A 19,358-nucleotide genomic window follows, 5' to 3' on the forward strand; every position below is an offset into this window, starting at 1 on the left:
AGTAAGAATTTGTATGTCAACGACTATGCTGCCTCGATCCATTTGTGGTTTCGATTTTTTTTTCACTAACAAAAATATAAATCGTTTAAACTTCATTTCTTAAAAATTCTGGAATGCTTCTGAAGAAATAGTACATCTTCAATGAAAATCAGTCAGTCCTATTATTAATGTTATTTTAATTAGGTTATTAAAATGACACGTTGACAATTTAAAGTGAGAGCAGCAATCTATCCATTAGTATCTCAAACTAATTAATAGTGTATCACAAGTGAATAATCTTTTGTTAGAGGAAACTATTATTATTTAATGAGGTAATAGAACTGAAAATAAGTACAAAATTTGGGTGTTTATCAGACACATTACTGTTTCCATTGTATTTTTTGCAACAATAATTTAACTCGAAAAAATGACAGCGTAACCGAAAAGAGTGTTGAAATTTTCACTGTTAACCAAAACTTCAAAAGCCAAAAATTATGTTGTAGAATCAAGGAAAACAAATAGCTAATGTTTTTGATTAGATCAAATGGACAAAACTCGATTTACGTCTCTTAAATTTAAAACTTAAATTTCGCGCTGAAAGAAAAAAACGACGCGGAGCTAAATATATTTGAAAAACTATAAATAATAAAAAAAAACTGCAAAGACGACTTAGGGTAGGAAGATTGTAATACGAAGTAGAAAAGACCCAGAATCGGACGCGAGGTTCGGGGAGAACGCATTTTTGACACACTTCTCACGTAGCAGTGCTAGTTGAAACATGTGTTAAATTTTGATATGTAGAATATTGTTTGTAATTTCTTTCTTTCCTGCGTGAACGTAGCTTTAGAGTGAGAGTGGGTTCTTGTTATTCTATCAAATGGGAAGTGCTATCAGGTATCCCTCAAGATTCGGTGTTAGGTCCGATATTGTTTCTTGTGTATACAAAATTCGAGGTAAAATTGACGTGATATATTTTTTGGTTAAGATTTGTTTGATGAAATCGCCAGAAAAATGAAAATGTGTCCCTTCACAGCGGTTTAGACTGTCAAAAAAAAAATCAATAAACTGTGGTGCCTAAATACCTACTTACAGATGATATTGTATACCCGATCTCGCGCTTTTTATGCAGATGACGGTAGAAGAGTGTAATTAGTGCAATATCAATACATTAATAATTTTACATTACATTATTCACCCTTCATAACTTTTCAGTCGACATTTAAATTTGAGAGTAAGAATATTAGAAATTATAATCAGTTAAATCAATATCATCATCGTGTAGACATGGGAGATGTATCCATTTTTTTATTGTATATTATTAGGACCCACCACTGACCCGGAAATGACCGGCATTCAGGCAAGACTTCTATCATTATCTATTATATTATTGATGTATTATTTTGTTGCTTCCAAATTATTGTCTCATAGCTTGAATTTGAACATTTATTCTCGAATTATTATTAGACCTTCACGAGGAGACGCCCTTCGTTCCGCTGTCGCTACAGTCACGTCCTGACGCTGCGTAGTTTGTTTTTTACTCAACTTTGATTGTTTTTTGCTCGACTGCTATATAATGTAACCTTGCCGCTGCACAAATTTAGAGACGGTACAATAAGATAAATTAAAATAAACATTGTGATAACCCAAACTTCCCGCCTTAAATTGAGACTTGAAAAAGTTTGAAAGGCCCGCGAAAAATTCAAAAATTCTAACAAAAGGAACCTACGTTGTGGTTTATCCAGCCACATATAATACATTGCAAATGAAACACGTAAAAATATGAAAGAAAGAGACAACCGCGAGTTGACAGATATACACATATGGGAAACCGAACAAGTACAAAAACCTTACGTTTATGTTTTGAATCAATGCAAATATTTGCATATCACAAATTTAATAACAAAAAAGCAAAATCTGAATTAAAGTAACTGGATACAAATACACAAGTTATTACAGGCGTGTGGCGGCAAATTTAAAATTACGCCAGTCACAAGAGCACAACAAAAATACCCATAGGGCGCTCTAGCATACGCGGAGTTTGGGGCTCCCGGCCGGGGCTGTTCTCCCCCGCGACGGTGATTCTATCTATCGCAAGCCTACCGCAAAGCACATCTCCATGACGAACATGCCGTCCTAATCAGGTTGTTTCGGTCGAAAACTGTTGGTTGGAACGTCAAGGCTATAAAAAAGCTGACAGCTTCACATCGTCCAGACCGTTCCCACTGACTCTACACAAAGCCTGCACCCCTTGTGCAGATGGCGCGACAAATCCCGCTAGCCCCACTAGGAGCCGCACCGTACACTTCTGCTATGCGTTCCGGTGTTATTTAACCTCAATTTCATTTTTAAATGTTCAATTTCTTATGACTCTAATATTGTCGACAACTGAACAAGTGTTAAAGTTTCAAAAGTGCATTAAACAACATTTAAATTCGACATACAATCTTGTCAAATTTTAAACAACAAATAATTCTTATGTGAGATTAAAATTGGACATCAAATAATTTATACGATGAAAACATTCATCAACAAAATATTTACAAAACAAAACTAGCAATGATCTATAAAAATTAAAGATCTGGTATGAAATAAACTTGTGCAAATAAAAATATAGTGAGGTTAAAGCTGCAGAGCATGAAATTTACGTTCAATTAAAATTATACAACAAAGAAAATTACAAGTTAAAATTGTGAGATAGAGAAATATTGTATGAGGTGAAAAATTGCAAAGTTAACAAAATTTACATGAGATTAATATTTGCCGCACTTTATGAACGATTTAAACAAAGAGTTTACATTATGTCAAATTATATCATGATCCAAATGATTGGTTACTTTGAGAGTTTAAAATACCGTGAACTGGTTACCCTAACAAAACACACAATAAACAAACACAAAAATATCCAGTTATCGTTGCGAGGAAAAAGCGTCTCGGTGATGAAAATTTATCGTTGCGAAGAAATGCCTCGATGATGTAAATTTTAACGTTGCGAGGAAATACCTCGATGACATAATCAATCTCTAGCGTTGCGGGGACATGCCTCAGTGATGTAATCAATCTTTAACGTTGTGAGGACATGCCTCAGTAATGTAATCATGATAACGATGATAACCGCCTAAGAGAAGAAATTATTTTAACCCTCCGCCAGTCCATAGTATAATGAATTTTGTTAATTTAACTGCCGTAAATGAACTATTAGCAAGAATTAAGAAGTGTTATAATGTAACACTTACGTATATGCACCCAGAAACTTATTCATAACTTGTTAAATAAAGAATTGTTATCCTGACTAAGTGAATTTCATGAAATCTTCTACCAAATGGTTTATTTAAATAATCATGATTGTTAAATTATGTTAGCACTAGCTGACGATTAAATTCGGCGACTCGGTGACGGCGGCCGGGCGGCAGAAAATCCTGGAAGCGGAAGTCGCGATGAGTATTCCAGAAAGACCTCGATTGCGAAATATCTAGAAGGGAAGTATGAATTTAAATAGAGGCCACCTTCGGAAACGAGATTATTCAGTCAGTCGAATCAAGTCCAGCCAGGGTCGGGAAAATCCAGTTAAGTTGCGCCGGAATTATTTTGTACATAATCGCTCTAAATTAGTTGTGTAAATGAAATTAAATATCCGTTCAACGTAACAATATTATCGAGTGGAAAAAGTCTCTTGTGACATCCCATGAGTTTATGGTGGAGACATTCGAACAAGAAAAAGTTACACCAAGATATGTAAAGTTATTAACCACTTATAATCTTTCTGATCAGCTGATTGAGCTCCTCTGGCCAAAGAAACTTACTTTTGGCTGTGTTAACGATTAAGTCGTTCTCTACAGAATATTTTTATCGTCGTTATAAATAACAAAGAAGATGTCTGTCGTGCTATAGACATCTACATCACTAATAATATGGGATCTGAAGTAGCATTCATTGTCGGGCATGAAAAACAAGAAAAGTAACAGGCTTAGAAATCCACCTTGAAGTACTCCTTTCGTGACACTGAACTCTTTGAATAAACTCGGACACAAGTTTTGCTGATTATAATAAATCTCTTACGATGGACAAAGGCATTATGGTTAATTAGATTATATTAAAGAAATATCAGGGAGAATTATGGAAACAAGTAAAAGATCTGATACAAAAGACGGATTTAAATTTAATTTTATAGTTGTGATAACCCAATCATCCCGCCTTAAATTGACATGTGAAAAAAAAATTGAAGGCCCGCGAAAAATTCAAAAATTCAAAAATTTGGCCTTGGCTGTGATCGTCTAATAAAATGGAACCTTACATTATGCTTTTCAAAAATGGCGGAATGCGTTCAGATGCAAGTGGTGGACCCCAAGTTTGGAAAAGTACCGCTAAAATAAACAGAAATATATGGAGGTCACAAAATTATTTATTCCTCCACTGAAAAAAAAAATTGATCTAAAGAGTTTAGACAGTACTTCCCTCGCTGTCGGGAACGTGACGACTGCAAGCCTGTTATGTCTTTTTTCGTATTACATTTTTGTAATCCTTGATTTAATCAATAAAATTAATTGACTCAGTCATTAATTTTTTTCAGACACCATAATAAGCAAATCTAAAAAATATTAATGCAGTGATAAATCACAAGTATAGACTCATCATTCTTTACACATTTAAGCATTTTTTCAGCAAAATTTTGCGGTGGCGTCATCAAATTTTAGGGGGCGATGAGCAAATACCTACATTTTGATCAAAATTTTACCATGCTTATGATAAATTTAAAACATCTCCAAGATTTCAAAACATTCGGATTTTCAATTCCTGATTAAATCAATAAAATAAATTCACACATTCATTAATTTTTTTGAGTCACCCTGTATATGTAAATCCAGAAAATATAAATGGAATGATAAATCACAACTACAGACTCACCATATTTTGCACATTTAAGATAGGATTTATTGAACAAAATTTTGAGCTGACGTCATCAATTTTTTGGAGGGGATCAGTAAATTTATTTTAAATAAAACTTTATCATGCTTATCATAACTGTAAACCATCTGCAAGATTTCAAAGCATTCGGTTTTGCAGATTCAAAATTAAATGGCAAAATGTTGTTTCATAATTTTGATTTTTTTTTCCAAAAATCTGGACGTTTTGGGTAAAAACTCAATTCGGAGTCATAAAGTACATGTGTAGGACTATGTTATTTTATATAATTTAAAACCCATTTACTATCTACAATTTTGAAATGACGTCATCGCATTAGTGGTGGGGATGATTAGACAAATTTTGGTTAGCGTTTTACCATCTACATGATATTCTTAATATAAGTACAGAATTAAGTACTTTCGGAAATTATCTGTCTGATAAAATCCGGGATGGCAGACAGACGGACAGACAGACGGAAACGGGAGACCTATTTCTTCGTCCTCTTGGGGTTATGAAAGATCGAGAAAATGTAAAAGTAGAGAGTCGGCCGACGGACTCGATTACAATACTTCCTTTGCTTACGCTGCGACCAAGTTGTGCCCGTTGAAGACACCGCTTAATGCTCAGCTACAAAAAAAAATTGCCGAATTTTAAATGCAAAGAATAAAATGCACGTCCTACAATGTTGTTAATTTGTTCAAAGAGATTTTACAGTTCAAACATGTGCTCACTTTGAAAATGCGCTTTCAACATGGCTGCCGCCAGAACAAAGAATTTACGTTATGTTAGTTATGCCACACTTTATCAACGGTTCAAACAAAGAGTTTACATTATGTTAAATTATGCCACGCTTTATCAACGATCCAAACAAAGAATTTACATTATGTTAAATTATGCCACACTTTATCAACGATTCAAACAAAGAAGTTACATTATGTTTAATTATACCATTATCCAAGTGATTAATTACTTAAAACAATTAGCTTTGAGAATTTAAATCGGGAACTGTTCCCAGATTATCCCAAACAAAACACATGACAAATAAACACAAAATGGATCAGGCGTTGCGAGAAAAGCTTCTCGGTGATGTTGCTTTCCACGTTGCGAAAAAATATGTCTCGATGATGTGATGATAATATAATATAATAACGATAATAACTACCTAAAGGAAAAAAATTATAATCCTCCAATACCTCAGTCCACGATATTATGAATTCTACCGTACTTTTACGTTAGGTTATTTTAACTGCCGTAAATGAACTATTAGCAATCTTGTGTGAAGAATTAAGAAGTGTTTAAATGTAGCACTTAAGTATAAGCATCCAGAAACTTATTCATAACTTTGTAAACAAGGGGTGAGTCCTAACTAAGTGAATCTCATGAAATCTCCTAGCAAGTACTTTATCTAAACAAATTTATGACTGTTGAATTGTGCTAGAACCAGTTAACGATTAAAATCCTAACATGAACTGTGAATTTACAAACAATGAATCAGATTTACACTTGTTAGCGTCGGTTGAAAATTCGCCTATTTCTGCTTGAAAAAAACTGCAAGAATTGGTGTTGGGGAAACTGTGGCATCGTCGTCGTTACGATTAATTTTCGTTAAACAAAGGAAAGAAAAGAACTAAACGTGCAAATGGTTGCCTATGTTTAGCAATTTTCTTGTTTGAATTTTTTTTCAGAGCAAAATTTTAATTCAAATTCGGTCACCACACACTTAATCAAAATTAAAATTTATTTTATGGGCACAGTTGTTGCATCTCGAACTGGAGAAAATCTTTAAGTCTGAAACCAATGCTTAATAATAGCCGACATCGGTTTCCCGGTTTCCTAATTAGTTACACGTTGGTTTCACAACAGAGCCGGTACTTATTTTACTGTAAACAGGAACCAACGTCTGCATTTTGCAATTTATTTATGTCAACTCCCATTGTGTACTGCAGCTATTAAAGATTATTGTTGTTACATTTCTTGTTTATCAAACCCACGTTACTCTAGTTGCACGTAGATATCAAATAAAAACCCACCGATTTAATAGTCCCTTTGTTAACGCATATTGACCTACTAACTTGTACATTTATGAGGGGCGATGAGCAGCAAACGTCTTCAAGTTAGCACAGGATGTGTAATCTATTTTTCTCAACTTCGGTTATTCCCAACAAGGAAAGACAAATATTCTTAATAATTAATTTTATTACAGTATTTTAATATCTTACAAGTACATTAACATTAATTTATAATATACATAGTATATTTATATGTACATTTTGAGACAAGATTTAAAAAAGATCAACACGATAGAGACGATTTGAGCCACTGAAAAAATAGTTAATTAATTAATAATAAAAACATCACATGAATCTTACCTCCGCTAAACTTAATTTAACAGTACCATTTTGTAGGGGATCTTTAGTTTTGAAGATATCTACAACGTAATCATTAATAGATTAGTACATAGAATCGTGGTGTCAACTTACTGAAAGCAACAGTCAAATGTAATATGGCAGAAACGAAATCTCCAAAACGCAGAGTACCATCTTTTCTCATATACCTCAAGACAAGTGTTGCTAAAACGTCACTGCTCAACTGAAACCCAACAGCAAGCAAAGCATCACGAAACCGTTCCGCTTTTAAAATCCCGGTCTTCTCCTTTGTGTGATTCTTGAAAGAAGTTTGCCAAAATTTTAAACTACACATCAAGTCCTTGAAATCGCTGAATTTTAATCTACCGGTACCAGACGACTGCAAAGAAAATCAAACAATAAAGCACTGGATAGGTCAGCGTTGTTAGCTTACATCGAACGTGAGTATAACTTGTCTGCAGACTTCAATCGAAGCGCAGCTTTTAATGTAGTCGTTTGGCAAACAAGCGTCCAAGAGCTCTTGCAACTCGAACGCGTTCACTGTCCGATGTTCGTCAGCGAGTTGTAGAAACACGGCTTCGTATTGACTAAAACTTTTGCCGTCCAGTAGTGGTGGTGCTTTGACAATCGCCGACTTTAGCAAGAGAGGAACGGTGTCCAAGAGTTTAAGTTTTAACGGCTTGCATGAGTAAACTCTCAGCGTAAAACCAGATTCTTGACCAGGTTCAAAAATCGTCGGTATGATCAAATAACCGCCTTGTTCCAAGTAACATCTGTAACTCACTTGCCGGCTGTTTGTGTACTGCGAGTTAAATAAAGACTTGTTCGCTTTGAAGAAAGACTTGCCGATGGTCTCCGTGTTGCTTTTTGGTATCGAATATGCGGTAAATCCTATGACTTTGGGTTCCATTATGCTGTGTTGGTTTAGAGAGACCACTACTTCTTCCATTTCGCTTAAGAGTAAGTGAAGTTGCGGGTTTATGTGGAAGGTTTCGGGGTTGTTCCTGCAACCACCAGCAGAGACACCCTTGAGCCAGTTACCCTGATATAGCCTCATTTGCCACGTGTTTTTGTTATGTAAGCTGGGTTCGTCTCGGCTGGTGTCGCTGTCCAGGTGGATGACTTCGAGGTGGGTGAAGGTTTTGATGAAGTCAGGGTAGGACATCCAGAATTCGCCTTCGCCTAGTTTGGTTTGTAGTCGCTCGAGGGAGTTGGGGGAGACTTCGGACCATTCGGGAGAGTCGATGGACCATGGACCGGTGTATTCGGAAGCGGGGCCTAAGGCGTTTCGCATTTTGACTAATTGGACGGCTTCTCCGCTAAAAGTTTCCACCTAAAACAAATTGGAGTCAGTTTTATCATTTGATAAGAGAGAAGATGCAAATTGTAGAAAGTGACTGAATTAGATTTCGAACAAACAGGTGTTTCATATCAGTTGGACACCTGAATTCAATTAAAATTACTACCTCCTTGGATATAAATTGTAAAACAGAGAATCTAAGGGAAACTTGAAAAAAAATGTGTAGAAACAAGAATTTTTAATTTCTGAGCGTAAGCTAACCACAAACAATTTAATCATCTCCAAAATTTACAATAGTAAATTTGTCTTTATTTTTATAAAATAAGATACTCTTGCATTTGTGGTGCATGAATACGTGCTGAATTTTCACCATACACATCCAGATTTTTGGAAAAAAAATGAAAATTGTATAAGAATTTGTATTTAATTTTGAAACTACAAAACCGAGTGCTCTGAAATCTTGCAAACGTTTTAAGGTTATCGTGAACATGGTAAATCGTTAGTCAAAACTACTTATTCGTTTATCCTCTCCTAAACAATTGATGACGTCACCTCAAAATTTTTCCGAATAAATTCACTCCGAAATATGTAAAATATTATGACTCTATACTTGTGGTTAATGCACTCACAGTTTTTAGAATGACTTATCTAGGGTGACTAAAAATATTAATGAATGAAGCACTGAAGCAGTTTATTGTATTAATTAAATCAAAAACAAAATTCGCAAAATCAAATCTTATAATTTTTCGAAAAATCTGGATTTAGGTATACAAATTTCATTCGAGATACACCCACATTAAACTTTATGACAGATAATGAGTGAAACCCCTGCACAATGGCAACAGTAATTTATTGCTTTCAACACCCTATGCGACCAGATATCGGCACGTTCCGGCAGAATTTTTCAGGGCCGTACTCTGTTAAAAAAATATGGTGAAATAATAGACAAATTGTATTAGTCAAATCATATTTATAAGATTATAAGTCACTATAACGACCGACAAGTAAGACGTGAAATCAGTTATTGAAATGAAGAGCAATTCAAATCTACCCAAAGTACCTTTTGGGAATTTGAGTAAACAATTTCATTACCGAAAGCAGGTAAAACTTTCAACTCAACCCGAATACGGCTCTGTATAAAATGACCTGTCAAGCCCTTTTCATAATTTATGGTTGCGGTTTGAGGAGCACCGCTTTTTGAGTGATTGGTCCTATAAAAATTTATGTGGGTGTATCTCGAATACGGTTACTATACCTTCAACCAATTTTTTGGTATCACAATTTTTCGTTTTTTCATTTCCTTTATTTTTTCAATTTTTCAAAATTTCAGTCTTTAATTTTTCAACTGCTCGATTTTGCAATTTTTAAATTTTTCAATTTTGCAATTTTTGGATTTCCAATTATCCGACTTTCCGATTTCTTTAATTTTCAATATTTCGATTTTTAAATTTTTTGTTTCTTCAATTTTTCAAGTTCCTAATTTCCAATTTTTATATTTTTCAAAATTTTTAGTTTTCACTTTTTTCAAGTCTACAATTTTGCAACTTTTCCATTTTTTTTATTCGAAAAGTTGGAAAATCGAGAAAATGAAAAGTTGAAAACCCAAAAATTGTAAAATCAAAAAATTATAGAATCGTCAAAATTGTAAAGTTGATTGAATTATCGAAAAATTGAATATGGAGAAACTGAAATTATTACTACATATTCAACATTAAAACAAATAAAAATTGCAAATCAGAAATTGAAGAAACGAAACACTGAAAAATCGAGAAACTGAAAAATATAAAATTGAAATAAAGAGAAATTATAAAATTAGAACAGAAAAAATAAAGAAAATAAAAAATGAAACGAAAAATTGCGAATCGAAAAATTAAAGAAACGAAAAGTTGAAAAAATAAAGGAAATAAAAAACCAAAACGAAAAATTGCAAAAAATGCTAATTTTTCATTTATTCATTTCCTTTATTTTTTCAATGTTTCTTTCGATTTTATATTTTTACACTTACTCTATTCTTCAAATTTTCAATCTTTGATTTTTCAATTCTTCCATTTTCCAATTTTTATATTTTTCAATTTTGCAATTTTTAGATTTCTGAATTATCCGGTTTTCCGATTTCTTTAATTTTCGATTTTACAACAATTTGTTTTTTCAATTTTGCAGTTTTTCGATTTTTAAGTTTCTCAATTTTTAATCTTTCGATTTTCAAATTTTTGGCTTCTTCAATATTTCAAGTTCTGTTTTCCACTGTTTAGATTGTTCAAAGTTTTCATTTTGTACTTTTTCGTTTTTCCATTTCTGCTTTTTCAATTTTGCAATATTTCCATTTTTTTTAATTCGAAAAGTTGAAAAATTTTAAAATCGAAAAAGTGTAAAATCGAAAAATTGTAAATCGAAGAACTGAGCAAACGAAAAATGGAAACTTCGAAAAACTAAAAATCAAAAAAAATTAATGATCGAAAATTGTAAAGAAGAAAAATCGAATCGAATCGAAAAATTGGGAAACTCAAAAATTGTGAAATCGAAAAATTATAGATCGTCAAAATTGTAAAGTCGAAAAACCGCAATATTGAATTATCGAAAAATTGAAAAATCAGTTAAGAGAAAAATAAAAAAAATGGAAAAGTTTTAAAATCATAAAATTACAAAGTGAACATTTTTAAAAATTATAATTGTTAATACATATTCAAAATTAAAAACTAATAAAAATTGCAAATCAGAAATTAAAGGGACGAAAAATTGAAAAATTGTGATACTGAAAAATATGAAATTAAAAAAAAAAAGAAAAATTATAAAATCACAACAATGAAAAATTGAAAAATAAAGAAAATCAAAACAAAACGAAAAATTGCAATTGGAAAAATTCAAAAAAAGAAAAGTCTAAAAAATAAAGAAAATAAAAAACCAATACAAAAAATTGCAAATATGCAATTTTTTTCTTTTTTTATTCCCTTCATTTTTTCAATGTTTCTTTCGATTTTATAATTTTACGTTTAGTCAATTCTTCAAATTTTTAGTCTTTAATTTTTCATTCCTCGATTTTCCAAGTTTTATATTTTTCAGTTTTGCAATTTTTTGATATCAGAGTTATCCGATTTTCCGATTTCTTTAATTTTCACAACAACTTGTTTTTTCGATTTTGCATTCTTTCGATTTTTAAGTTTTTCAATTTTTAATCTTTCGATTTTCAAATTTTTGGTTTCTTCAATTTTTCAAGGTCTTGTTTTCCACTGTTTAGATTTTTCAAAGTTTTCATTTGATACTTTTTTGTTTGTCATTTCTTATTTTTCAATTTTATGATTTTGCAATTTTTCCATTTTTGTTTTATTTAAAAAGATGAAAAGTCCAAAAATTGAATGTCGAAAAACTAAAAATTGGAAAAAATTGAAAAATCGAAAAACTGAAAAGAAAAAATCGAAAAAGTGTAAAATAGAAAAGTTGTAAATTGAAGATCTGAAGAAACGACAAATTGTAACATTGAAAAACTCAAAAAAATCGAAAAAAATTAACGATCGACAAATTGAAAAGAAGAAAAATCGAATCAAATCGAAAAAACTGGAAAACTCAAAAATTGTGAAATCGAAACATTATTATCGAAAAATTGAAAAATCGAATAAATGAAAGAGTTTTAAAATTCAATAAAAAAATGGAAAAGTTTTAAAATAGTAGGATGAAAAAGTGAAAATTTTTTAAAATTATATTTATTAGTTACACATTCAAAATTAAAACAAGTAAAAATTGCAAATCAGAAATTGAAGAAACGAAACATTGAAAAATCGACTGATAAATATAGAAGTAAAAAAAGAAAAATTATAAAATCAGAACATTAATAAAGTTGAAAAAATGAAGAAAATAAGAACCAAAATGGAACATTGCAGTCTGCGAATTTTTCATTTTTTCAGTTCCTTTATTTTTTCATTGTTTCTTGCGATTTTATGATTTTACGTTTATTCAATTCTTCAAATTTTCAGTCTTTGATTTTTCAATTCCTTGATTTTACAATTTTAAAATTTTTCAATATTGCAATTTTTGGATTTCCATTTATCCCATTTTCCGATTTCTTTCATTTTCAATATTTCGATTTTTCAATTTTTCGTTTCTTCAATTTTTAAAATTTTTAATTTCCAATTTTTAGATTTTTCAAAGTTTTTATTTTTCATTTTTGATTTTTGAATTTTACAATTTTGCAATTTTTCAATTTTTTTTATTCGAAAATTGAAAAACTAAAAAACGGAGAAAACTGAATAATCGAAAAAATTAAAAATTGCAACATGGAAAAACTGAAAATCGAAGAACTGAAGAAACGAAAAATTGAAACATTGAAAAACTAAAAATCGAAAAAATTAATGAACGAAAAATGGAATAGAATTGAAAAATTGGAAAACCCAAAAATATTTCGAGTTCACAAAATTTGTTTTTTCGATTTTGCAGTTTTTCGATTTTTAAGTTTCTCAATTTTTAATCTTTAGATTTTCAAATTTTTGGTTTCTTCAATTTTTCAAGTTCTTGTTTTCCACTATTTCAATTTTTCAAAGTTTTCATTTGATTCTTTTTTGTTTTTCCATTTCTTATTGTTAAAAAATCCAAAAATTAAAAATTGTAACGGAACTTAGTTTTAAAAAGAGAAGAGTGGGCTGGAAAAAAAGTGTTGGTGTTGACAGATAGAAAATATTATCTGAATGTGTAATTTTGTTGATTTTGTACATTTAAATAAAAGAATAATATTATAAAATCGAAAAACTGAAAATCGGAAAAAATTGAAAAATCGAAAAACTGAAAAAACTAATAATTGCAAAATCTAAAAAGTGGGGAATCGAAAAATTGCAAACCGATAAACTGAGGAAACGAAAATTCGAAAACACTGAAAAACCAAAAATCGAGAAACTTAAAAATCGAAAAACTGGAACGAAGAATAAACGAATCGAATCGAAAAATTAGAAAACTAGAAATTGTAGAATCGAAAAATTATAAGATCGTCAAAATTGTAAAGTCGGAAAACTTAACATTCAAAGATCAATCTAAAATCATATAATTGTAAAAGTGAAATATTTTAAAATTTACAATTACTATTAGACACATTACATATAAAAGGAAAAATTGGAAAAATTCCAGATCAAGAATTGAAGAGACGAAAAATTGAAAAATCGAAAAGTTAAAAACCGAAAAATTTGAAACTAAAAAATTGCAGAAACGAAAAATTGAAAGAATTGAAATTGAAAAAATAAAAAATTATAAAATCGGAAAAGTTAAAAACCAAAACATTGTAAAATAAGGAAAATAAAAAACCGAAATGGAAAATTGCAAATCTAAATTTTGAATAATTGAAAGATTAAAAAATCGAAAAATTGCAAAATCTAAAAATTGAAGAAACAAGAAAAATGAAAAATTAAACAGTAGCAAATCGAGAAACTGAAGGAACGAAAAATTGAAAAAATAAAAATTGCCAAAAAGAAAATAAAATTCCGAAACGAAAAATTCAAAATTCAAAAGTTGGAAAATTGAAAAATCGAACAATTTATGCTTGATATTAATTAGAAAAGGAGTAAATCGAAAAACCGAGGAAACAAAAAAAAAATAAAAATTGAAGAAGTGAAAAATTCAAGTCAAAAAAGCTGTTATTTACACCAGTAGTTTTTACTTTATAGATGGTATTAAAAACAAAAATCGTAATTTTTTTTTAGAATATTTCAAAGGATTTATTAGGCTGAGGGAATTTCTATCGAAATAACTCTTGACTAATTTTATCTAAAACTTTTCGTGTTTTTTGACTAATGAACTGATTAAAATCCAAGTTTTTAGAAAACTTACTATTCATCCCCTCGCTAAACCTGTTAATTTAATTAATTAAAATTTAAATCATTTTGCAGTCGTCGAAGAAAATACTGAGTGTGAAGATAACACATTTAAAACTAAAACTGCTTGCTACGGAAATAATTGCTGATAAAATCTTTACCATGGTCGATATCGACCATTAAAGCAATCTTCTCTCATGAAACCGGTACTAAATCGTCTTGGGAAATAGAAAAAATGTAAATTATGTAATCACATTAACTAAATCAAATTAATTGCATTGATGATTATTATTCACAGAGCTGTTATATTTTTATGCATTACTGAATTCCAGGTTGTTAATTCTTAGTACGTCATGTATGACGTACTTACAGTGAAGAGTGAAATTTAAAAACATTTTTACGCTCAGACTCACATATGGTATAATAATATATATTTAGTCTCCCATACCCTTTCCACTGAATATATTCTATAATTCGTTCCTAACTGCACTCCATTTGGCAACTTTTCGACACTAGACCTCGTCTGGAAATTCGGCGGTTGTACCGTACAGGTGATAATCGACGTCATATCTAACAACTTATGTAAGAGTCTGGCACATGTGGTGGCATCCTGTCTGATGAGGATGCTTTCGGTGATCCCCCCAGTCAAGTCCGCTAGACCATCCAGAAGAGAACCATACTTTAATGCTTCATAGGATCCATGCAATCTGCACAAGAAAGAAAAATAGTTAAGATCATTGATGCATCCTTCTGCAAGAAAACTGTTTTATGACAATAGAATACATAGCCGAATGTTTCGGTTCATTTAATCTTTTCATGGGAAACTGCTACTTGAACGGTAACGTTGCCCGTTGATAAAATTAAAACTATTATAACATAGCGCTAAATTTAATTTCAATTGTACAACAAATCGTAATGATGCTGTTGAGAAAGATGGTTTTTTCGTCACACTTTGTAATGTGGGCAGATTAGAATATAACACAATCCAACAAAATGTTCCACTTTGTAAGTAGGCGACATAAATAATGTTATCAATGTCTGGTGTTGTATAATAAGGGGCTTGCCTTGCAGAACAGGTGATTTAGAAAGTTGTGGCCATTTTATTAAGGAAGAAATGAGAAAATCATCGATGATAAAAATGGAAAATCAAAATGAGAAGCAATATCTTAGACGATTATTATTAATAGACCATAATTTCATGACAGAACGATGATAATCGCCCAAGTCTGAAGTCACTGATCGACTTTTTTTAATCGTAAATCGAGTTTATCCACAACACGTACAAGAAACTCGCGCAATTATGGTCCATATTTTCCATTTTAGTATTTTAATATTTAGCAGAAACAGGGTTTAGAATTTTTATCCTTGATTTAGGGATTTCTTTAGAAAGTGTCTTCAGTGTTTTTTTGTCTTTATTCCAAATCATAATGACACAGCCTCAACAACAACCAAGTTGCGTAACACCGGGCCTTCTATTGCAATTTTAATTAAAATATTTTTAGAACAAACGCAGTAAACGGTTAAATTTCAGGGTTAACTTTTTCGATGAATTGTGGTTAGCCGCAACCTTTTTATTTTGTACCTGAATTAGTTCATATTATTATAGTGTTCAAAGAAGTTTAAATTATTTATAAATAACACTGAAAAACCTTTGTTGAATTATTTGGAAACGGATATCGAACATTTTGTTCCGCATAAGTGAGAATAGTTAACAAGTTTCTATAAAACGTGGTGAAGATACGTATGAGAAAGAAAAAGACAACAGCAAGATAATTTGAAATTATGGCAGGAAATTGTGTTCATGTTTGTGGTCTGAAGAAACTTAAATTCGAAAACTGTAAAACTGCATGTTTTTGCTCAGGTTTTGTTATAAAGGAGAGAATATGTAAATATGGATAAAATTTCCAAAACCAAAGTCTGACATTTCGGTATGTTTATCTGTGAATTTTAAAGAATAAAGTATGTACGTGGTTAAATATTTTTTATCTAGGTACATATAAACCCTATAACTAAAGCGTTTTTGAATTGAATGTTGTTTCACATGTACATTTGATTTTCTTAAATAAAAAACAAGCTATTTTGACAATCTTAACCAAAAAAACCTTGCCTGATTGTTAGTCAAAATGTTTTTATGTATCGTTATATTTTGATAAAAAACTAAACAATGTGTTTAAATTATTTTGGCAATTTAAAAAAAAGATAAGATAGTTAAGTATGGTAGGTACATAATAAGAAAGTGTACATATAACACCTCCCCTTTCCCAAATATTACTTAGTACTGCATCTTTATTTTACAAACAATTAGTAATGTATGTGTTATAAAGACACAAACATTCTTAGTTCAATTTTTTAATCTTCTAAAATCAGGTAAGGGTTGCAAACATGCCATTTTTCAATGCATCAGCACACAAATAAATCTAAGGGCATTAAATATGGACTGCGAGCTGGCAATCGAGTAGGACCACTATTGCATTTCCAATTTTCACAATAAATGTTTTTTAGAGGCAGGAAAGAAATATTATAATACTTAAAGATTTCTCATATTCAAATTTAACAGTAGTAGGAATCATATTTGTAGTGTACCAAATTAGGCTAATAGCGATGGTGTTTACGGAATTTCAATATTTCTATCGGTTTTCAAGATATAAGGCCGCGGAGTTTTATCTGGGACATCTGTATAGTCAAATTTTGTAGATTATTTTAGGGATATTAAACAACAAACTTCTTGTAATACTAAAGTCGATGCAGCGGTTATAGGACATTCATTAAATTAAAACAACGAGAACGAACGGAACTGCAGTTATTTAATTAAGACGATTTTCCTATTTTTGATTTGATTACAAAATTTAAAAAAATGGCTAAGATAAGACTGATGGGGCACATTACATACCCCCTAAGAAAATACAGCACGGGTGGGCACAATAGCTAGTACTTGTTAAGATAAGATTTTTGGTAAATGACTGAACAATTTTAAGAATAATCACTGGAATGAAGAGGGGGTGGGTGGGCGTTGCTATTGCTTGCTTATAAAAGATTTTGCATAAAAAAGTTAAAGTTAGCCCCGCCCACCCACCCGTTCTTTAATTTTTTTCTTCACAAATAAAAAATAAATGTTATGGCAAATAAGTAGTACATATAACAAAAAAATTACAATTAACGCTTTTTTTAACAGCCTTAGTTCCCATTCTCACTTTACAATAGAACATATAATTCACCCCACCCACCCACCCCGCCTTCATTTTAGTGATTCATTTTGTCTAGTCCGAATTAAAGCTGGATGTCAACTGAAGAAAGATCAAAATCGTTGTAATGAGAACAGCGTGAATGGGCGGGGCTAGTACTTGCTAAGATAAGATTGATTTTGGTAAATGACATATCTTCTAAGAAAAAACAGGGTGGGTGGGCGGGGCTAAAACTTGCTAAGCTAGGATTGAACAATATTAAGAGTAGTCACTGGAACGAAGAAGGAGTGGGTGGGCGGGGCTACTGCTTGTTCACAAAACTAGAAAAAAGCTAAATTTAGTCCCACCCACGTCCTTTCTCTATTTCACTGACTTATTTTATTTAGTGTAAAATGGAAATTGAAAAACAACCATGTTGTATTTCCAAAATTTTCTGGGAAAATGGAGTGAGTCGTTCCTGATTTAATCAATAAAACAAATTGACTCATCATATTTTCGACATTTTAGATAGGATTTATTGTCAATTTTTTGGACGGGATAAGCAAATATATTTTAATTAAAAATTTATTATGATTATCATAACTTTAAAACATCTGCAAGATTTCAAAGCATTTAGTTTGATAGATTCAAAATTACACGTAAATTCCAAAATGTTGTGATATAATTGCCCTTTTTTTTTTCTAAATATGTGTAGTCATCTTTTCACAAGAAGAAACTTAAAATATGTTTAAAATGGTAAATTTGTATAGGTAAATCTCGATTTTAGAATTAAGCTCCACCCCTCGGCTTAAGACCAATAAAAAAATCGTCAGAATCGAGACAGAGCTGGTGGGCGGGCTTATATTTTGCCTTTTGTTTTCTTAATATACATAGTATTCTTTGAACAACACGATACTCAAAAACATCTTTTTATTTCCTGTAGAGAAATAACGATTTTGCAATTAAGCTCCTCCCCTTGGCTCACGACGAATAAATAAATCATCAGAATTGAGATAGGGCGGGTGGGCGAGTCTTACATTTTGTCTTTTTTTCTAAATATGTGTACTGTTTAGTCATCTTTTCACAACAAGAAACTTAAAACATTTTTAGAATAGTAAATTTGTATAATAGGTGATATCGATTTTGTAATTACGCACCGCCCCTCGGTCTGACAACGAATGAAAAATTCATCACGAATGAGATCGAGACGGATAGGTGGGGCTTCTCTTTTGGTTTTCTTTTTTAATTAATACATTTAGTTTCCTTTGTATAACACGATTACTTAAGAACATATTTCACATTTCAAAAAAATATCAGAATTGTGATAGGGCGGAAGGGCGGGGCTTATATTTTGCCTCTTTTTTTCCTTATATACATGGCCATCTTTTTACAACAATAAACTTAAAATATGGTTAAAATGGTAACTTTTTGCAAGGAAATATGGATTTTGCAGTTATGGGGCGGAGCCTAATTGCAAAATTGAAATTTCCTTATACAAATTTGCCATTTTAAACATGTTTTAAGTTTCATGTTGTGAAAAGAAGTCTACACATATTAAACATGGAAAATCATGGAATTGAAAAATCAAAGCCTGAAAATTTGAAAAACTGAATAAACAAAAAATTGTAAATCGAAAGAAACAACAAAAAAATAAAGGAAATAAAGAAACCAAAAATTGTGATATAAAATCGAGAAACGTCGAGAAAACATAAAATTAGTCATTCGCCAGTTGGATCTCTTTATACTGCGTTATCAGCAAAAAATCTCTAAATCGATTTTTTTTTAATTCCATCAATATTTTCTATTTTGACAAAATAACGAAAGAATCGAAACTTGGATAAATTAAAACTCAAATCGTACT

General features: G+C 31.1%; 1 protein-coding gene across 2 annotated transcripts in view; it reads right to left on the reverse strand.

Annotated features, from left to right (window-relative positions):
• Positions 1-7,059: 7,059 nt before the first annotated feature.
• Positions 7,060-19,358, reverse strand: part of Calpc (Calpain C) — a 72,493-nt gene continuing 60,194 nt past the window's right edge. For both annotated transcript variants that reach the window (XM_064064415.1, XM_064064414.1), the window contains 5 exons: positions 14,785-15,043; positions 7,681-8,580; positions 7,362-7,626; positions 7,251-7,309; positions 7,060-7,200 (listed from right to left, as the gene is read on the reverse strand). In XM_064064415.1, coding sequence (XP_063920485.1) covers positions 7,174-7,200; positions 7,251-7,309; positions 7,362-7,626; positions 7,681-8,580; positions 14,785-15,043 — 1,510 coding nt within the window. In that variant the 3' untranslated portion in view covers positions 7,060-7,173. The remainder of the gene's footprint in view (positions 7,201-7,250; positions 7,310-7,361; positions 7,627-7,680; positions 8,581-14,784; positions 15,044-19,358) is intronic.

The sequence above is a fragment of the Zophobas morio genome, unplaced genomic scaffold (genome assembly GCF_036711695.1).
Source record: "Zophobas morio isolate AGI-343-1 ecotype UQ-CSIRO unplaced genomic scaffold, CSIRO_AGI_Zmor_V1 ptg000024l, whole genome shotgun sequence".
In the NCBI taxonomy this organism is placed as follows: Eukaryota; Metazoa; Arthropoda; class Insecta; order Coleoptera; family Tenebrionidae; genus Zophobas; species Zophobas morio.